Genomic DNA, 22,543 nt, shown 5'->3' on the forward strand with positions numbered 1-22,543 from the left:
AAGAATCTTCCGAAGAATTTTTGGCCTCCTACATGAGGATGGACGTAGCCTCCATAACGACAAAATCTATGAGTGATACCACAACCGTCCGATTGTGAATAAAAAACAGTTCAACAGGTTGAAGTGGGCGAGTCACTTAATCCTTATGGATGAGAATGATCCAGCCCGGAAACTCTATAAGGGCAATATGTGTGGTAGAAAAAGAGGACGAGGCAGATCCTGCTTGAGATGGAGCGATGGCGTTGGTCAGGACGCCAGATAGCATTTTGGGATATCGAATTGGTGGACCTTGGCGGGATGTCTGGAGTTCGTTATTAAGGCAGGCCTAGACCGCATACCGGCTGTTGCGCCGTTGATGATGATGAATTAACGGTTTAAATCTTAATAAAATTACACTTTCCTAATTTAGATTAAATCTCACCTCAAATTGACAACAAATCTTTCCTCGGCCGATATTGACTTCCAGAACTTCGTATTGGTGGCTTCTTTTTCTTGTAATTGTTGCTGATTCAAACAAGTGGCCGACACAAGTTGAAAAGAGCGGGAGCTGGGACAGCCTATTAAATTTTCCTCTTCTGCTCCAGATATCGCATTATAAACTTCATTTTTGATCCTCAATTGTAAAAGAGGTGGTAATCGCTGCACACATTGCTGCAGACATTGCCTTAAAAAATGTTGCAATGGGATTTTGCTTTTCTCGCGTCCATTCTTTTCTTCAAATAGTCCTGAAATACCTCCGCGAACACTATTTTGCGTCTATAACCTGTTGTTTTCTTTCGAAAAATTCCAGGCTTTTCAGATGAGCTTTCTTGTGTGAAAAGTGGTTTTATCGAAGTCAGCATTTTCTCTGGGGAATCGCCAACAACCAACAAACTTAGCGGATGATCGCTATCGTTGCTGGAAGTACCAACCGAAACGCTCCTCCCAATAGTGGTTCTCTTTGCTTCAACTACAAGACGAGAGATCATTTGCGAGATCACACCTGGGAAGAAAGCTACAAGAAAAGAGTGTAAATTTACCTCCACCGAAAGTATTACCAGGGACGAATAAGGCAGTACCGCATGTTATTGTTGGAGACGAGGCATTGCATTTAAAAATATATCTGATGAGATCCTACCCAGGTTCCCAACTAAGCGGCAATGAAAGAAAAAAAATTTCATAATTGGCATAGCCGCGCTCGACGGGTTTTAGAGAATGCATTTGGCATATTATGCCAGGAATTCAGAATATTTTGTAGGAGAATTCAGCTTAAAGGAGTGATCCCGCTTTTTTAGAAATTTGTTGTGAGGAACTGGATAAAGATACAAATACGAGTTTTTCACCATAGATTTACTAATACCTTGGGCGTGCATAGTAATTTTTCCAGCCCGATCGCATAGTTCATTATTGAAATACAGAGCAATTTCTATACCCATCTCCAAAAAAAGGTGTTTTCTTCTGCCACGCTAGAGGGCGCTGCGATCACCTTAGAGAAAAAAGTAAACGGCATTTTAACGTACAGACAGTCCGCAAACTAGGATTATTAAAAAATATTAAAAGCTAAATTTTTGGTGTCGTGTTAAACTTTTTTTGTGAATTTTGGTGTTTTCTCACAGCTTCTTCAATGAATAAAAAAAACTGCTGAATGAATCGCAATTATCCTAGTTTGCGGAATCGATAGATTTTGGGCTATGGTGGCAGCCGATTTTCAACATGCGGTTACGAGAAAAACGCGTTTGAAAAGTAAATTGAGATTTTTTGCCATAAAACCTTAACTGACCACTAATCTGCTATACCTAGTCCATGAACGTTAGGTTTCTCGAAGAAACACATATACGGACTTGGCTTCAATTCTTGTCTTTTTAGTGAAGTCATTCGAACGTCATTCGGACCGATAAATTCGAGCATTATTACGCCGATCTACATAAATCTGGCATGTGACTTATCACGTGTTCAACGCTATAATTTCCGAACGACTCCGAATAGCAAAAATCACTTTGCCCCTATAGTCTACACTATATCTAGATACAACTGATGCCAAAAGAAATCGATTCCGCGGATCCGACACCCGGGATTATCCTCTTAAATATTTAAAAGTTAAGATAATTTAATATGTACATAAAACCAGGCAGAGTGTATTTGCTGTCATAAAATAATTTTTAACAGGTAACGGAAACGTCTTCTCAAATTTTTTGTATATTCACTAGTTAGTTTACAACGAAAACCACGATAATAACTGGACTTTTTTCTGCGGCCTGATTGTACACATTTTAAAAATTTTTAAATTTATCTATTTTTCGACTTATTGGATACTCCCATTCGCTTGTTAATTTCTTCTCACATATTTTCTTTCATTGCTTGATGTTTGGAATTACTGCTGCGCACATTAAACAGTGGTTCGTTTTTACTCACCAATGTAATTTATTACTCTTGCACCATTTTAAAAAAGTGTACTTCAATTATAAATGACAACTGGGAAAATCGCATGGATTCGTTAAAATAATGACGCGCGACCCTGCAAAATATTCTCTGTCACGCAACTCAGCCGCGTCACGTTGCCCGCTGAATGTTGCGTCACGCAGCGTTGCTCAAGTGTGTATTGCTGCCTACAAATTAATATAAACATATTTTGACATTTAGTGTAGTGATTGGCCGGGTTGTACCTTTAGGTGATGCGGTAGTGTTTGGATCGTGCTCGGTGATGGTAATGTAATATTACACTTTAAAGTGATATCACTTTTATGATACTACATATATCACCAACCCATCTCTAGTAGAAATTTATCTCAACTACTACGCGGCAGCTCAAAATGTAGAAGTGACGATAGATTGTGGAACGCCGTGAAGTGGGCAAAGGGAAAACCGACCACACATGAAACAGAGGCATTTCCGTAAACTGGTTTATTACGATAGACTTAACAGCAACAATATCTACATCTAATGCGTTCTTCTTACTACAGCCATATAAATTGACGCAAGACCGGGATGTCTGGAGTTCCTTAGTTAGGCAGGCCTAGGCCGGATACCAGTTGTTGCACCGTTGATGATGATGATATAAGTCTTACCGGGTGGAAGAAGTGCCTCCCGCCCAGAAGTTACCGAAGTCAACCGGCGACCCTCTTCTTAACGACTTACATTTTAAATATTATGAGGAAGATACTGAAGAGGTATACAACAGGCTCTTCTTGCTAGTCTAGCGGTGTAACAGTGTGGGTATGACCGTCTTGGGTCTTTATAATCGATGTAATAGTAATGGTCAAGGATCTTGAAATGCGATGACCATTAATTCGGCTAACTTGAGATAAGATAACGGAATCTTGGCTAAACTAGGTGTCTATGACTACTTAGTTCCATCAATTGAGAGTCATCTTGTAAAGAGGCTCCGCTGGACGGAACACGACGGAATAGGAGGTGTTCTTAAGGTGGGAAATCATGTATAATCTGGTGCTTGTTCATCAAGTGCCAGAGGAGGTAACGTTGATTATTTTACAAATGACCTGAAAATGGTTGTAGTTGCGAAACAAGCCGAAGGAATGGAATTATATTGAAGCGAAACAATTCATTCCATAAACCTGGCGGATTAAAAAACAAAGGCGTAATTGTCACCAATTGCGACAAAAACAATATTATCAATATCCATCAACATCATGAGGTTGATTGAAAATCGATCATTAGATACCTGGAGTCGCTGAGCTGAGCTCTGGACTAATAGCGCTAAAGCGCTCAACGCATTTAAGATCGCCTTGAGTGAGGCAGTGTGTGCCATTGCAGGAATGAACCTTTGATCCCCCTCGCACTTCTGAAAAGCTAACAGAATAAATGCCAGGAACAGTGGGGAAGTTTCAAAAAGGGTCGATGCACTCATACGTGTATTAAGAAATATTTCGAACAAAAACATGCAATTCCTAACGAGACACGATAATTATAGAGTTATAGGAAATATTTGCATTGCCTTGAATTGGACGAGTTCCCCGACTTTACCGAATGCACCACCACATTTGCGGAACATATTATGCTGCAATATTTGAAATTCATCGAGAAGAGCTGAAAATTGATAGACGCCTTCGACTTAGTCATTAAACACTAAAACCTCGTAGAAAAGTGGCCAAGGTCAGAGGCTTATTGGATTGTAGTAAACGCCAGAATATTCACAATTCAAAAGAAGAACTATGCGCAAAAGAGTAGAGGTGGTTTAACCTGGCACAGTAGCACCTTTTTGAGATTTCCTGCTCTATCTATAGTAATGTTCAAATAAAGCTAATAAAAGTATATTATTATATTTCGTAAGTTTCCTGGAAATTCTCACAATACCACTCTCCTGGTTAACGATTTCTCCTGGCCTTCTTTCGAACTGCATTCAGAATTCACTTAGGGAAGTAATGGAAGCAAGTGTTACATAGACTGAGGGAATAATTATAAGTTCGAATGCACCCATAAGCTAGACATTATGTCGATGATGATTGTTGTTAGACTATTCCAAAGTGGATTGAATTTTTATTGGTAATTCAAGAGTTTCCCGAATTTGTAGTACACGAATTTGAGCAGTCTGATTTTTTACATTTTGTGGGATGCAAAGAGATTGAGCACATGGACATAAAAAGGACATTTTTCCTCTTTCCTTGCAATACTAGCGTGTCATAAAATCAGGAACCTTCCCTTCTACGTTGGCTTTAAGGGCAATATTCAGTTTTTCATGGTTGAAGAACCGTGGGCACGCTAAGCTTAGACGCTACAATCATAACATTACAAATCAACAATTCGGGTTCAGTGGTAGCGCATAATTTATTGATAGCAGGCGGTACTCGCGACCTAAGCACCTCAGACACGCCAAGAGCATGGATTCAAGCTGCCTTTTCAAATTCCTTTCTTTAAACTCAAATTAAATAATTTGAGTCATGCCACCCCTCTGGGACAAATTCACGTACCCTGCAAAGCTGCTGCTTGTGACACTATGCGGAATTTTCTCGCAATGGTTCACTGAGCGTTATGGTCTTTTGAACTCAAGCCTGCCTGGCGTCCCATGCAATGGAACTCGGCACCTCGGCATGAAGGAGCAACGAATCTCGAATTTGCGTAAGCAACTCAAGTCCCTTTTCGCCAAAATAGGACAAGACTCCAATGTTCCGTTCGTGCTCATGTAAATTTCGCCCAAGCATATTTCTCGCATAATATCGGCATTTCTTTTGAATAAAGTAAAAGAGCTAAAGGCTCAAGTTATGCCGAAATTAATGGAAGCTTGCACCTTCCTAGCTTCGTCCCGGGCGCACGAAATATGAATAATGAAAAACTGAGACTGATCTCATACTAGTATCGATTGTGTGCGTTGTGCCGCGGTGGTGGAATAAGTTCAAGAAGTACATAATGACCTTTTCCTTGAATTCGTATTCCATCGCTCGTTTCAAATACTTCTCAATTTTCAAATGTTCCGACCAAAATAAAGCATTCAAACTCGACGGGCAACGTAATATATTATACGAATAAGGAAATTAACGATATAGCCGCATAAATTATTTGCACGAACAGAAAACATTAGACCTACCCACATTTAGGCAGGCGAATTTGAAAGGACGCCGAGGAAAGAAAGCACAGCAGAGATTTTCTAAAAACGGCAAGGCAGTTACTTGCCAACGTACTTGCGAAAAACCGTAGTAGCGTTCGTTATTACAAAGATCGAGCGCCAACCAGACATGCGCTGCCCGTGTCGAGGTCAATTATGCCTGAAGGGTTGACTAATAACAACCCTAGCGCGGTAAATGTACCTTACTTTCTTTAAATCATCGCTCCGGGTAAGACGTGTTGCGTGCTAGCTTGTGGCGAGTGGTGGACTTTACCAGTTATTTTATCCTTGTGAGACGTGAGCCCTAGAGGAGTAGTTTCTGTGAAAAGAGGCGGTCACGGCGAAAACGCGTAGTCAAGGGACGATCTTGGTTGTGATTCATAGTGGTTGTTGCATAAATCTCTCAAAGGCACATCACCCCACATCGACGGAACAACAATAGCCGCCACCATGCACGCCTTGAAACGCTTCACACAATGCGGAAGTCTAACGATGCTGTTCACAGTCTTCATCGTCCTGTTCGGAGTGAGTTCCACGGCCCTGACCACATTCGGCAAAACGAGTCCTAATGTCCAACAGCCGCCCACCACACCTCCAGGTAAGCTCGCTTACTATCTTATCAAATGCCATCAGAAGGAAGCACCCGCGGAATGCGAATATCAGTTACACGCTAACGGACGACAGTAGACCTTCGCCGACTCAATTACGGAGCGTGAGTTAGTATCTCGCAAAGTGCGTTTTCGTGATTTCCGGACAGCGAAACAATTTCTATCACTTCCGTTGGAACTATGCCGCCGTGGGAAGTGGCTACTTTGTCCTTTTTATAGGTCTGTGGGTTAGGTCACCACTCGTTGTGTTGTGCTTTCTGTAGACTGAATACGGGCATGCTAATATAACCATATCTTGCGAGTGTTAAATTGAAATGCTGTGATGAATACATGGAAATGGAGATACGTGCTAACAGAAACAAGAATGTTTCTTTGTTTCAATGATAATTCATACACGCATATGCACTGCGTGGCTAAATAAAATAAATGGAATTTCGAATGCAGCATTTGCAGATTATGCAAGCGAAGCTGCATTGAATAATTCAGAGCTGATTGATAGGGTGATCTCCATATATTGGGTTGCGTCCAAGGACCAGCCTATGTTCAGTGAACACATAAAAAGTAGAACAAGCAATACGATATATGTGAGCAGTTATTAAGGGAATGACTACCTAAAACGTTGATATCAAGGACATATCTGAATCGATGCAATGAGATTCTCGCAAATATTCACTTCACGTCGGCGCGTCTTACTTCAAAAGTGCTTGCATATTACCCACTTTTGCTCTGCTGTTCCTGCTTCTGAAATTCTTTATTGGTATAAAAAAATACATATCTCCTGTCTGCTGCTTTGTGAGACATAAGGTATCCATATACAAAATCTACCTAGTTATTTTTCACGAGACTGCGCTTCAGTTTTATAACAGAAACATTCGTGACCCCAACTAATCGTATCAGGGTAGGAGAGGGAAAGGACAACCACTTGGAACTCCTCATCGTCAGTTAGCTTATATATTTTACCAGTACAGACTGAACTCCAAATATCTTCTGGATGGAGCAATGTTTTAATACCTTCTTGCCCACAGGAATTTTATCCACCGTTTTTTCTTATCAAACGCCTTTTCTGGAACTTCTTTTGATCATGGTTCACGAATCACAGCCTAGCAGCCAAACCCTCTGATATGGATTCCACTGTCAGTGAAGCATCCGCTACTGCCTACTCGCACCACTGAGCCCGGATAAAAGGTGCCCTCCCTACCATAACAGCTCTTTGTGTCCATGCTATCATACACTACTTCTTCGGACGAGGTACTCGAGTACATTAAGAACAAAGTTGGCTCGCCTTAACCAACCCTATGTGTCAAACTTACAATTGACAACTCTGACCAAGTTATAATTTCGTTCAAAATAACTTATTGCAATGAATTTCCAATGATTCGAGAATCCGTTTTTGTGGCGGAACGTGTAATCATCAAGCCGTACATCCGCACTAACTTTCGGATAAATTTCAGAGCAATCCATTGACCGGCACTAATTCCACCTTTCCTGCCTGAATATTCTATCAAAATGTTAGGGCCTCCTCATCATATCATCTACATTGCAGCATCCTGATAACCTGATAAAATATTAAACTCCAACCTCTCCGGAGGGTACTCCGTTTTTCGATGCGACAAGGATCGTACTGCATTACGGAAGTCCACTGGCAGTGGAGTCCTAATTGTAACTAAATATATATTCCGCGCCGAATCCACCTTTTCCTCTCCTGCATTGGTTTTTTGTCTGAATTTCTTACTGATATTTTCCCTTCATTCAACCTCACATGCTTAACTGGTCTCATCATCATTCTAGCATTCCAATGGCTTCCAACCAACCCCTCCCCCCAAAATTTTCTCTACTAGTACTCTCCCATATATCTGTGCTCTTATCCAACTCGATTCACTACGGAGGTTCAAAAATATGCCTGAAAACATGCAATAAGGAAGACGTTCCTGTCTTCTAGAAACGTTCCTATTCTTACTTATTTCACAGATTTGCGTTCGTCTGTGAAATCAAGGATTAAATAAAAAAGGCCACAGTTGGGGGTCATTACCAGCCGTTTTGATCACATGATCAGAATTTGCGTAAAACCACGCCATTTTTCCCCACTTCTATCTGTTTGACTGGCTCCAGTGCCAATTCCCCACAGCAATTTTCTGACCCACTTCGTCACTTCGTCATCGTTTGCAAGTGCGTTAAACTAGGCACGGACGTGCCATCAAATTGTCAACCAAGTTCTTGATTGCGGTAGGATTGCACGTTTGCAACCAACAACTTGCTGAACAGTTTGGTTCCATGTCTGTGGCTAGTATTAAGCCGATTTCACATGTTCGCCGCTTGCCGCAAACTCTAAGCCTCTACAAACGTACGAGGTGAGCCACAAATCGCTTGCAACTGCAATGTCTAATGAACATACCACGTTTTCGAAGTTCGTTCCAAGTGGCCAACTTTCGTGCGTAAACTTAATTTGAGACCCCTCGCTCATCTCGCATACACACACGCACACACATTGCAGGAAGTTTAGCACATCCTCACTAGATCAGACACACAGTCGCAAGCACTGGCGGCATATTCCTCTTTACTTGTGCAAGAAACCGACATTCAATCGGATCTGCGACAAGCTCGAGCGAACCTACACATACCAAGGCAAACATCTTATCCGCATGTTTGCGTTTACCACAAACTGTTGAGGTTTGACAAGGGCGTGGACGTACTATATTGCCTACAAGCGCTGGCAAATCTACACGAACCAACCCAAATAGCCTATCCACACGTTTGCTTATGTTGCTTTTTTTAGGTTTGGCAAACATGTGAATTGCTCCCCTGACTTTATTTTAATCCAGCCCTCCTTGACACATTTTTTAACTCCCTCGTTAAAAATATCCTCAAATATTGCTCTGTTGGTCCCCCTTACGCAACTGTAACCGCCGCGTTCTCGACGCTATGCGACTCACATTCACCCGATCCCTTACCTCGGATATTACTTTCTGCATTATCCTCCTTAGCACACTTAGGGGGTATATTTTTGTAGTTCCCTCCGCGGAGTTCAAAAACCACTTTAACTACATGATCCCAAGATTAACTTAGTCCTACAACACCGTACGGCTGTAATATGTGCGCATATTTTGTAGTTAGGAAAAATAGGAAGGAATATGTTGTCTTTCATTTGATAAAAAAATATACATCCCCTTTTGCACGTAAGAAGACCCACCTTAAATTCCACGTAGAACGATGTAACTCGCTGTATGAGAGAGCGTTCACAGTTTCCATCTTCCCCCTTATTTGGTATCAATCGGTTTAACCGTTTCTGGGAAAAGTGCGTAAGACAGGCAGCCAACAAACCTATAAGGTTTTGTTTTACAGAAAACCTTAAAAAGGTAGTGTGTGTATGCTCTTTTCTCATAGAGGAAAGGATATAAGTACACATATTATTATATTAGCTACTCTGATGTACAAAAGGATCTTCTAAAGAGCACCCTGTTAGACAATAGTATTTTCTAAGAATTTAAGAATTCCATATAATGTCTACGTTAAGTTCATTATGATGTGGTGGAAATGAATACTAGGCTGAGATCTTGGCTTTTCGATCCTCTGAACACCATATACACAAATGTATATGTCTTATACCAGCAACGATTGGGAGGAGCAGTCCATCAGACCCATGGAAAGTTTGAAAAATATGCATAGATCGAGATAGGCTCAATGTTGTTTTAGGAAGAGGGGGTTAAGGGAATGAGCAGTAGTCGAAGATACTTAGCACGAGGAGGTTGAAGAGAGTTAAGGAGGGTTGGAAGGATTCAAAATCAGAAGAAGAGGGTAGTGTAAAGTCCGACAGTTTTACGGCCCGATTGTTAACTTCGGCGCATTGGGTGTCGAAGTAAAGCTTATTGTCTAAAGTGAATCTTAAGTCTTGAGTGTCAACAGTCAAAAGAGTAGGAATAGAAAGTGGGTGTGGATTTGAGCGATTACCACTTAGAGATACACTTTCTGATGTTTAGCGCTATCCCATTAGCAGAGCACCAGCGATTAAAGGGAGACATAGCCTATAGGCGAACATATAGTAGAAAACAGCTTAAAGTCGTCGGTATAGAGCAAGCAGAGCAAGTAAGGAGGGGGAAGGTCGTTGACAAAGAATAGGAGCCAGATGATCCCAGCATCAAACTCAATAGTAGGATTATGGGCGTCGCAAACAACGTAAGAGTGGCATGGGAAGAAGGGTGGAGAAGATAAAATCAAAAGTAACAAATGATTTCTGCAAAGGTTAAATTGAAGGGCGTTCATGAAAGTGGGTAAAAGAAAGGAACGATGGGGAGGTATTGGAGAGGGAGGAACACCGAGAGTAGTAGGCCACGGGAGTAAGAGAAGTTTAAGGTCTCCACAAAAGAGGAAAGGACTTCTTAGGCCTTCTGATAATCTTCGTACGGGAAAGGAGACGAAGGCAGGGAAAGGGGGCAGCTATCAAGGAACCTTAGCCGGTTGTATTGCCAAGTACAACGAAATCCTTCTCACAACGAAATACAAAGTAACCTTCGAGAAGCTCGGAATCTAAAATCCTGTCACCCAACCAGGTTGCAGTAAAGTAGATGATGTAGTGTTAAAACTCGACCCTTTACATTTTGGTAAAAAAGTCTTATATTTCGAAAATTATTGAAAGTCGGCGAGGCAACCGGGCAGGCTGGAAATTTTCTCGATGCTTGGTTCTTTGATAATGATGATGTTTCTTTCTATTGGCTAGTAAAAGTCAGGGAAGAATAGGATCATAGTAGGTAATCAGACCAAACGATTCAATCTCACCACAGCATAATCTTTTATCTTCCTTAGTAGTATCTCCGATTACAATGACCGCCAAGCACTAGCAGATCAAAATTATCGACAATAATACACGCACTTACTGCCTCTTCAGGAATCATACTCAGATATACCTCTCGGCCCTCAATCCAACCCTAACCAACAATTTTGAGCTAGGATGGAACTGGGTATTGTGGTGATTAATATGAGCGCCAGAGCCCGATGCTGATAACCACTTCTTCCACCACCAAAGGACAAAATAATTTTTGATACCAACCGACTCGAGGGAGACTTGCTAGAATCGACTCACCCATAGATACCTCACCTCTTTTCTTTGCTTAATCCGATAAACGCTCTCCAAGCACACCACTACATCTACCTTGGCTTTGACGGTATATCATTAGAACTGAACATGAACGCTTTCAACTGCAGTCTTTAAGTTCGCTATAGATGCCACTGAATTGGAGAATCATTTACATGCCACATCGCTCCCTCCAAACATTGATAAATCATCATCATCATCATCAACGGCGCCACAACCGGTATCCGGTCTAGGCCTGCCTTAATACGGAACTCCAGACATCCCGGTTTTGCACGAGGTCCACCTATTCGATTTCCCTAAAAGCCGTCTGGCGTCCTAGCCTACGCCATCGCTCCATCTTAGGCAGGGTCTGCCTCGTCTTCATTTTTTACCATAGATATTGCCCGTATAGACTTTCTGGGCTGAATCATCCTCATCCATACGGATTAGGTGACCCGCCCACCGTAACCTATTGAGCCGGATTTTATCCACAACCGGACGGTCATGGTATTGCTCGTAGATTTCGTCGTGGGATTTCATAGTTCTCATCTATCCACCAAAGTTCGTTCGGATCGGTTTAGCCGTTTTGGAGGAAAGTGCGTGTGACAGACAAACAGACAGACAGTGAATCGATTTTAATAAGATTTTGCTTTACATAAAACCTTAAAAATGTTCGGGTTTAGCGCACGCATGGAACTAAATGGCTCACAATCAGCAACACGCAATCGAAACGATGAAGGTAGGTATGAAAGTATCAGTAGACGTTCCGAGGAGCCAAATTACCACTTTGATGCGTCATTTTGATGCCAAGCTCCTAATACCGGGATTGCTGTGGGAAAGGAAGGTGAGCAGAATCCAGCAGCAGCGGACCTCTTTGAGGTCCTCAAAGAATCGTTTATTTGATGTCCGCTCCTGGTTCTGGTTAGAGTTGGAAAATCGCAAAGGAAGTGAGACGAGGAAGAATCATGACGGATTGCATTCTCCTTTCATCCTCAGTTGAAATCGGGACGCAGTTCATCCACTTTGAAAGTTCTGCTGAGGGGAGAACAAGATGACTCTCTAGTCATAGAACAACTCTACCCAAATAGGGTTCATATGAACAATGGAGTAAAATTATGATGAGGTATACATTATAGTCTCACCTTAAGAGAGCGATCAGTATCAACACAATATCTGATGCCATTCGACGCCAACAAAATTATAGTAAATAATACCGAGCATTGGAAAAAAATTGCCCATTATATTCCTGGCGCATAGTAGCTTTCAACGGGACGGATCTTAATATCCAAATAATAATAGAAATTGCAATACAAATAATATATGTTTGATCGATTTGGAAATGAAAATAAGAATAAAATTCGGCAGTCCAATTGCATAGGTGGAGCCAAACATCTCACTCACTCACTCACTCACTCAGCCCTCATAATGAGGGATATAATTTGATATAGGTAGACTTTTTCCTTAGATGAAAGCGAGGAATGACAGACTCCAATGATTTAAATGTATGATTCCACAATCCCTTAGCTGGAACTTCTTAAAAGGCGAAAAGTGATACTTAGATCCATACAAAAAAATTTACTAGCGCATCTAATCGTGATCCTTTTAAAAAAAAGCAAAATAAATATTGATGCCTCAATCTATATAGTAGGGATGAAAAAAAATATTCCGAAATCTACTTTATTAAACGTTGAGTTTTGAAGCCCATCTCCGAAAGGGTGGCTAGTTTATGGAGGAGCAGAGTCATGATAATCCCTCTTCAATCCTGATGAAAACTCGTGACGGTCGCTCCCTTTTAAAAACTGGAGCCTTTGATATCATCACGGTAAAGTTTGATTTTTCAACCCTACCCGAATTTAGAAAGAGAGAAAATAGAAAGGGTTTGAAAGAGGAAGGCAAAGGTACCTTCTCTCTAATCCTTTTAAAAATTGACGACGCTCACCTCTTTAAAAAATTATCGCGCTCTAAAGTGGGGATATTTTCATGTCAAAACGGTAAGGTTCAACCTTGAACTTAAACTCTGTTATAAAATCGTGGCGGGCGGCGCCCCTTAAGAAATTATGTGCTTTAAACGGGGGTATTCTGAGATCAAAATGTTGGTTTGTGAGTACTACCCTCAAAGGAGGGGGAGGGGGGGGCGGGGGGTAAAGAGAATACACCCTACCAATAAGCTTATTAATGATACGAGAATGGCCCCTGTGGCGGTGCTAATTACTTCCAAGCACTTGCCTCACATTAGAAGCTTTAATTACCTTTCTCTTATACTAAACTTATCTAAAGCTAGCTAATTGCTACAGGGATAATACTCACTCGGTAAAAGTCTGTGTGTGAACACCACAATGAGAAGCAGGATCGATATTGGATTTAAATAAACATCACATATGTAAACTCGACTTTCATTCAACTCCTGCCATCAGCCTAACCTGGCAATTCCCAAACCCATTTTCGAGGCACCGCAACATTTTGAAAAGTAGTGGCCGCTACAAGTTTTTAACAGGACTAGATTATTTTCTTCCTCTTACAGGGTTTCCGGCCATGAGAGAATTCGGTATGCCGCTTAAATTGATAAGATTGAGTAGGCTGATCCTGACCAATGTACGAGGCAAGATAAAAACACCAGGATATCCCGACCTTTCACCGTCAACAACGGTCTAAGACAGAGAGACAACACCAAAGTAATCCATGATACTCATGTTAATGTGAGAGGCACCATTCTCTTCAAGTCTACCCAAATACTGGGCTATCCTTAACATGACATTATGGGAAGAACAACCCAAAATGTGCAAACTGCCTTTATCCAGATCGAGTATCTTGGGCTATAGATTAATGAAGCTAAGAGGACAGACATGGTTAGCACCAAAAGCGAAGGAACCAACAGCATGAATTAGGAGTGACCAAGTGATAACAATAAAGATAGGAGAGTACAACTTTGAAAATGCTCATAATTTCTTCTATCTGGGGTCGAAAATCACAACCGATAACAGGTACGACGATAAATCCACAGGGCTTTTTTCAACTTACAAAAGCTGGGTCAAAACTATTACTGTACATTGTGCAAAACAATGAACTTGCTAGTCCGGCGAGCGGTTCACTTAATCCATATGGGTGAGAATGATGCGCCCCAGAAAGTATTTAAGGGTCCGATATTACCCTAATTCGTTGGAAACAAAAATTTATTAAAATAGGTTCACTGTCTGCCTGTCTGTCCGTCCATTTGTCTATCGCAAGCACTTCTTTTGGATGAAAGCATTAATGAAAAAAATTCTCAGATATTTTGAAAATTAGATGACGGCTCCAAAAGCTTAAGGGATCTCCCGTTGTGAAAATGGAAAGAACGAATGTCGTAAGGCTCGGAAAGTTTTCCCCAACTGCGCATTTCTCTGAAACCTTCAGGAGGATACTTCGAAACCCCATTACCCCCTCTCAATTGTCTCATTGTAGATGACACTCCTTTAAAGAACCTATTAAAATTCACGTTGGTGGGAGTTGATTTATCGTCATCTTCAATTTTGTGTTAATACTAACTAAAACTAATAACAATTCGTTGGACAACTTTCATACAGACTTTTATTTGTAACTACATAATTTGGTTTTTAAGGTTTTGTTTGTAAACAAAGCCTTATTAAAATCGGTTCAATGTCTGCCTGTCTGTCTGTCACACGCACTTTTCTCAGAAACGGCCACACTGATTGACACAAAATTAGGTGAGAAGGTGGAAACTGTGGACCCCAGACATGCAGTGAGTGATATCCTTCTGCGTTGAGATTTAAGGGGGGGGGGGGGTCCCCATACATGTAAAAGGGGGGTGTAACATTTTTTTTCACCGAATATAGTCATGTGGGGTATCAAATGAAAGGTCTTGGTTAGTAGTCTTAGTTTTGAGATTTGTTGAAAAGGCGGCGGGTGGGAGAGGTGGAAAGTGACGATTTTTTTAACGAACCGATTCTCAGAAATTACCCAACCCAACCCAACCCAAATCTGAAAAAATTCATGAAGCTGCATCTATATGGTGCCCAGGCCTCAAAATACTCTCCATATCGATATCCGTTCAAATTAAGTTAATAATAGTATATTACCATATTTTTGGGAAAATTGAGTAAAACCCTCCTTAAGTTTATCTCAGCGTTACAAAAGTTGGTAGTAGTATAAAATATAATATGAAGCATATTATCTCCAAGTTACAGTAACTCAAATTTGTCTTTACGGTATAAATTTACAACCCGAAGTACTAAATCTGACATGCTAAATACATATACATAATGGGCTATGTACAAATGGAATAGTTCTACACCCAAATATACTCACAGAAGAAGCAAACAAAACCTTTATACCTGAAGTGGCCAGCTTCCGGTTTCCCGACTTGTTACTCGTAATCAGAACTCATTACATCAGCGAAACATTGAAGTTCGGTATTGAATCAAACTACTGCGAAGAGCGTATGCCCAAATAGCGTCAAAAGTATTTTGATAAAAATTACTTTGATTTCGGAAATGGCTATGTAGGTTAAATTAGGTCAGGCGGCAAGCACTGTTGCAATAAAGAAAAAGAAAGTCCCACGGTTTATCCTCATTTTCCTTCAATTCGATTGTTATTCCACACCATGAAGATTTTTGCATGGCAATGACATTCGCATCATCGTTCAAATTACCCTGAAACAAACCAGGTTTGTCTAGAACAACGAAACTACTGATGCAATACATGCTGCGAATTTCTTTCTACTTTGACAATTTGCATTTATATCCTTCAGATATACAGTTTATTTTCAAATTACCGGGTAAACTGTATGTCAGGCGATTTCGATTTCGATTTGCGCCAATTTTTTGGCTGAGTTTCATCAGGCCAAATAGTGGTTATGAGCTACGAAGCTTGCTGTCCATCTACATACTTCATCCTGTTTGTAGGCACTCAGTCCACATCCAGAGCATTTTTAAGGTTTTGTGTGAAACAAAACCTTATTAGAATCGAGTCGATGTCTGTTTGTCCGTCTGTCTGTCTGCCTGTCTGTCTGTCTGTCACACCCGATTTATTCGGAAACGGCTTTAATTTTTAAGAGGGTGTGATCTGTTTTTCCCTTTATATGCAGCAAGTGGCGCTATTTTGTGTTAAGTTTAAGGGGGGGGTCCCCATATATGTGAATGGATGGAACAAAATTTTTTTCAGAAAATGTGGTCATGTGGAGTACCAAAGGAAAGGGCTCAATTAGTTCTTTTCGAAACTGGTTCCATATTTGATATCCGGTGAAACATATAGGAGTAAGGGCTTAAAATATGACCCAAAAAAAGTGTAACAGGTCTCGTTCTCAGAACCTATCCAATCGAAAAATCTGGAAAAAATCACCGTGGTCCATCTCTACGAAATCTAGGCCTCAAAATACATCCAGTTCTGATATCTACATGAATAAAGTTAATAATAGTAGAATAGATATAGAAAGGGCTCAATTAGTACTTTTCGAAACTGGTTCCATATTTGATATCAGGTGAAATGTAGGGGAGTGAAGGCTCAAAATATGACGATCAAAAAATGTAAGAGGTTTCGCTCTCAGAACCTATAATAATATATATCTGCACAAATAAAATTAATAATAGTATATTTGCACATTTTAGAAATTTACGCGGCAACCCCCCTTATGTCCATCCCAGAAGTACATTTTTTGTGATTTTCGTGCATTCTACAAGGTGTATGACGTCATCATCCCATATCAATTCGTTAATATCACCACGAAGTGAGTTCATATGAATGGAATCGGAAAGAATTTTTTTTTAAATTTTTTAGGCATTTGTATATGAATATCAATTACTCCAACAAGACATGTGTGTATGTAGGTATATAGTATATGCGTGCTAATGAAATTTGCGGTTAGTGTCTAATTCAGATAGATATAAGAAGTAAATCGGAAATATGGGTACCATCGATTTATATATGTACGTGCATATATGTGTACAGTACTCGGAAATAGGCAGTTTGTTTTTTTAGGATGAACGTAATATCTACGGCTGTAATATGTACGTATGTCTCGTAGTTTGGAAAAATATGGAGTATGTTGGATTTGCAGCTATATACGGATAGAAAAATGTGCGTTGAAGTTTCTTACATAGGATGAACATAAAACCTTTATACCCGAAGTGCGAGCTTTCAGTATTCCGGCTTGTTTTCTTCTCTTTAGATGCTACCGGCATTTTAATTTCTAGAAAAATGGCCACCTGTAGCCACTAAAATCATAAAGCATAAAGAACTTCTAGAATATAAAAGTTTGCTTTTGGAAATAGAGTAAGCTGTGTAAAAATAATAGCTTCCCAAATGCAAATGTGGTTTTCTTCCCCACAATTTAGCTATTTAACCAAATTTTTCTCAAATTTTAACATACATAATGTACTAAATTTCTTACAAAGAATTAATTTCCGTTTCACCGTAATGACATTCTGTTAACCTAATTTTATACTAAGTGCTCAAATTGTCGTACTTATAATAGGATAGATGGGAACCCACTCACTGAAATCGATGGTACCCATATTTCCGATTTACTTCTTATATCTATCTGAATTAGGCACTACCCGCAAAGTCCATTAGCACGCATATACTATATACCTACATACACACATATCTCGTTGCAATAATTCATATTCATATACAAATGACTAAAAAACTAAAACAAAATAATCCTTTTCCATCCAATTCATATGAACTAACTTCGTTGTGGTATTGACGAATTGATATGTGATGATGACGTCACGCAGGTTGTAGAGTGCACGAAATTCACAAAAAATTGCAAAGTTTCACCCCTTATAACTTTGTTAATAATGGTTGGATTTTCTTCAAACTTAACCGAATTGTGCACCATGTTATTCATTACACCTATGCTAAATTTTGTACTTCTGCGATGAACATAAGGGGGGTGCCTGGTGAATTTCTAAACTGTGGAAATATACTTTTATTAACTTTATTTCTGCAGATATCGAAACCGGATATATTTTGAGGCCTAGATTTTATAGAGGTGCACTACTGTGATTTTTTTCTGATTTTTCGGTTGGATAGGTTCTGCGAACGAAACCTGTTACACTTTCTTATGTTATATTTATAGCCCTCACTCCCCTATGTTTCACCCAATATCAATATATCAAATACCAGTTTCGAAAAGTACTAATTAAGACCTTTCATTTGATATCCCACATGGCTACATTCTGTGAAAAAAAATTTTGCAGCCTCCTTTCACCTGTATGAGGAGCCCCCCCTTAAACTTAACATGAAATGGCGCCAGTTGCTGCATATAAAGGGAACGGCAGATCACATACTCTTATCAATTTTCGTGACAATTGGTCTAGCCGTTTCCGAATAAATCGGGTGTGACAGACAGTAAGACGGACAGACAGACATCGAATCGATTCTAATAAGGTTTTGTTTCACACAAAACCTTAAAAATAGCGAATAATATTTCATAACTGCTAGTAAGTAGACATCATTGATTTTTGTTAACTGTGATTCATTGGGAGACACCATTACCACTTCAGTGTAATTGGTTTTTAATTACTAGGGGTTCGTGAGAGCATTTGGAAAAATCAGATTAGATTTAAGTGTTGCTATAACTTACTAAAATCACGGTAGCTTTAAACAAGCATAATTAGGACGCAATCTTAACAATGAAACAAAAACAAGTCCGGAAGTTAGACGCCTCAGGTATAAACGGATTTTGTGCTGCCTTATGTGAGAAACGATGAGTGCGGAACAGTCCCGCGTGTACGTAGCTAAATATTCAACCGTGCCCTATTTTCTAAAGATCCATTTACGCAAGAAATTAATCTGGAAAGCACTGTATTGATAAAAGTCAACCTCATAAGCTTCACACTAGGAGTTCTGACAACAACAGATATAATTATTATTATGCGCGATGCTGTCCTCCATGCTGTTGCAAAATTAGGTACTCCTAGGATGAGTTTAAGGGGGTTTTTCCAGGCTACTTCAAAAAGTTGCTAATATACCTTTAGCAAGTTTATTTCAGCAGATATCGGAATATTTTGAGGCCTAGATTTCATATGAGCGCACGTCCTGACTTTTTTCGAATTTTTAGTTTCCGTGCTTTCCGAAAATTAATCCTGTCTCCCTTTAAGTGTGGTAATCGAGACCTTTCATTTAGTACCACACATGACATATATTCGATGAAAAAAATGTTTACATCCCTCTTTGCGCCTGAGGTCTCGACGTTGGAAAGCATTGATTTTTCGCTCTCCGGACTGCTACGTTGTCTCACATCTACTGGCGGCGAAAATGTACTCTGACGGGTTACGACAAATTCGTTTAAACCAACAAACGCCTGCTTTCCAATGAAAGTGTTTACTATGGAAACGAAGGGCATGTCAGAATACCCCATGTTAGGTTTCGGAAGTACGCGTCCGAACAGATTTTCGTCAAAACTCTCATCCGTAACCTTAGTCAAAGTTTTATATATTGTAAACTTTGTTTTGCTATATATATTTTAATTTTTTATGTTGGCAGCATGAGCTTAATGTTTCGTTACCAAGCATTTCGTCTATTTCATTGATTTTGACCTTCCCTTCCTTTATTTGTTAACAACCTTGCTTCGCTACTTTGAACTTCACCAAGCTCTCCTTCGCACTTTCTTGGGATCGTGCCAGAGTATTTATATTGTAACATCCGCATAGGACACGTCGTTTTTGCGCCAATCTTTTAGCTGAGTTTCATCAGGCTAAATAGTGATTATCAGCTCACGAAGTTTGGTTTCCATCTCCATCTTCAACGTTCATCCTGTATGTGGGTCAAACAATTATTCAGTCCACATCCAGAGCTTTTTTCTTTCGAAGCATCCATCATTTTTTCTAGTATATATAGTAGGACTGGTGCCTAAAATCCCGCTCTTATTCTTTTCGTTAAGTTATAAGAAGGTCTTAAGTGCTGTCCACATTGTTGCTAAGGCACAGTCGATCTAATAAGTAGTACCCACACTCAACGAACCGGACTTGCGATTGATTGGGGAAGCTTATTCGTCACATCATAGGCACTAAACCGCATGTAAATGCTGACAGATGTTGAGGGCCTACGATGTGTATGGATAAGGTTCCCCAATATTTCGCAAGTTCGGCCCATTAAGTTTGAGTACTGCCTGTTAGATATACTGTAGCCAAGGCTTGACAAAAAGTCCCAATCGCAAGCGTTTGGACAGGGTATTTGGCGTAGTTGCTACCGCTTGTTGGCCATCTGGCGCGTCTGCACACTTGCCAACAACAAGCTCCCGTAACGTAAACGTGGGGACAGAGTCGCCGTATATCTAATAGGCAGTACCCACACTAAAATGCCCCGACTTGCAAATGTATTCCGGAAGCCTATACGTACCCATGCTAAGCGATGAAGAAGGACAAAGCATAATCTTCGTCAAATTGTATTGGTAAGAGAGAGAGAGAGATGAAAAGAACATGTCAGCCATATTTGATTGAACGAAAATTTATGTGTCATGGTCTCTGTCAAATTTGTATATTTTTGTATTTTGGGTCGAAAAAAGAGAAATCTCTGAATGAAAAAACGAATTTCAATGGTATATATCTTGCGTAGTCTCCAGCAAAATCTATTTGGAAGGTGCCGATGTGATAGTTTCATTCATGAAATGCGTGCATGGAACAGTTTATCAGTTTCCAGCTCCGCACTTCCTCCTTTTGCACCAAATCTCTAAAGGACCGCTTTGAAAAGTACAAGTCGAAACCTTTCAGTTTATACTCAACATGTACGCGTGGAAGTTGAGGAGTAGCAATTGTGCGTGTAAAAGACAGAAAGAAGGATACACAGGCAGACATACAGAAAGACAGTAAACCGAATTTATAGAGGTTTTGTTTGACACAAAACCTTAAATATACAAGAGATATAAGAAGCCTGTATAATTTTCACCTCGGGCTTGGATTTCCTTTCTGCGACTCTGTCAGGCAGCTAAAACTTTATTAGCATATATACAGCAATTATGGATTTTAATATGGAATTTAATAGAATATTGACAAAAATGTAATTTCTCTGAGGATAAAGTTTTTGTTTTTTAAACAGAATCGACAAGGAACTAACCGCACAGTGTGCATGTAGCACCATTCAACTATTTATATTTTTAACATATATTTACAGCTACCATTTTTAAATTATATTAATATTTACGAAGCTCGAACGTCTTTTGCTGACCCCTTACTTCAGTTCCGGGCGCACATTGCCTCCTACAGTGTACTGTGGTGTACCGTTACGGTCTTGAATGAAGTGCTCCAACACACTTCAAAGCCCTCATCCAATATGGATTGTTGCGCCAACATTACTTCAACTCAATCTGACTTTGAAAAATAATTTTTCAGTGGATGTCAAAAAATTGTTTTCCATAATTCGAAAAGATTGACCCCTCTTTCGCTAAAGCGTCCGAGATTTAATTTCCTTCTATGCCACAGTGACCAGGTACCCAGAGTAGTTCCACCGTATTGAATCTAGACATAGAATTCAAACGGTTTCTGCAATCCTGAACGATTTTCGAGGTGATCAAAGGACTGCTCAAAGCCCTCAGTGCAGCTTGACTGTCACTGCAGATTGCGATGCGCCTGCCCTTCAACCGCTCGTCAATCACCCAGTTTGCCACCCTTAGGATCGCATAAACTTCGGCTTGAAAAACCATTGCATATTGTCCCAAAGGAAAAGCCCACTTCTCGTTTTTATTCGAGAGGTAGACTCCGGCTCCAGAACCCTCTTCTGTTTTTGAACCATCCGTGTAGAAGACTTCCGTATATCCTTCCACGCATTCCTCTGGGTCTTCCCAGTCCTCTCTACGCTTCAGGGTAACTACATATCTTCTACCAAACAGATGTATGGGGACACGAGAATCGGAAGGCATTGTAAGAACTGGATTCAGTCCTCCCAGTAATTCTTCCAATGCTCTGTGCCCCCCACATCCGTTGTTTTCCCATAGATCTAATCGAATTAGCCTATGAGCTGCTCGCATTGCAGTGCTTTGAATAAATATATCCAGGGGCTGCAAATTGAGTAGTGCATTCAGAGCTGCGCCGGGTGTCGTGCTCATGGCACCAGTGATACCCAGACAAACAGTTCTTTGCAGTGCAGCTAGTTTACGGTGAAAACCTTTTTGTCTCACTTTAACCCACCACACTACGGATGCATATACGAACATCGGCCTAATGATGGCAACGTATATCCACATTACCACATGAGGCCTGAGTCCCCATGTCGAGGCAAAGGTCCGTCTGCACAGCCCATAAGCCGTGAGAGCTCGTTTCATCTTTACCTCTACATGTTTGTTCCAAAGAAGTTTTTTATCTAGAGTAACCCCCAGGTATTTCACTTCTTCGGAGAGTT

The 22,543-nt window shown here is 40.3% G+C and overlaps 1 protein-coding gene across 1 annotated transcript in view; it reads left to right on the forward strand.

The window, feature by feature from the left end:
* The first annotated feature begins 5,700 nt into the window (after window positions 1-5,700).
* Window positions 5,701-22,543, forward strand: part of LOC119651710 — a 48,474-nt gene continuing 31,631 nt past the window's right edge. The window contains exon 1 of the mRNA XM_038055423.1: window positions 5,701-6,134. Coding sequence (XP_037911351.1) covers window positions 5,987-6,134 — 148 coding nt within the window. The 5' untranslated portion in view covers window positions 5,701-5,986. The remainder of the gene's footprint in view (window positions 6,135-22,543) is intronic.

Source organism: Hermetia illucens, chromosome 3 (genome assembly GCF_905115235.1).
Source record: "Hermetia illucens chromosome 3, iHerIll2.2.curated.20191125, whole genome shotgun sequence".
NCBI lineage: Eukaryota > Metazoa > Arthropoda > Insecta > Diptera > Stratiomyidae > Hermetia > Hermetia illucens.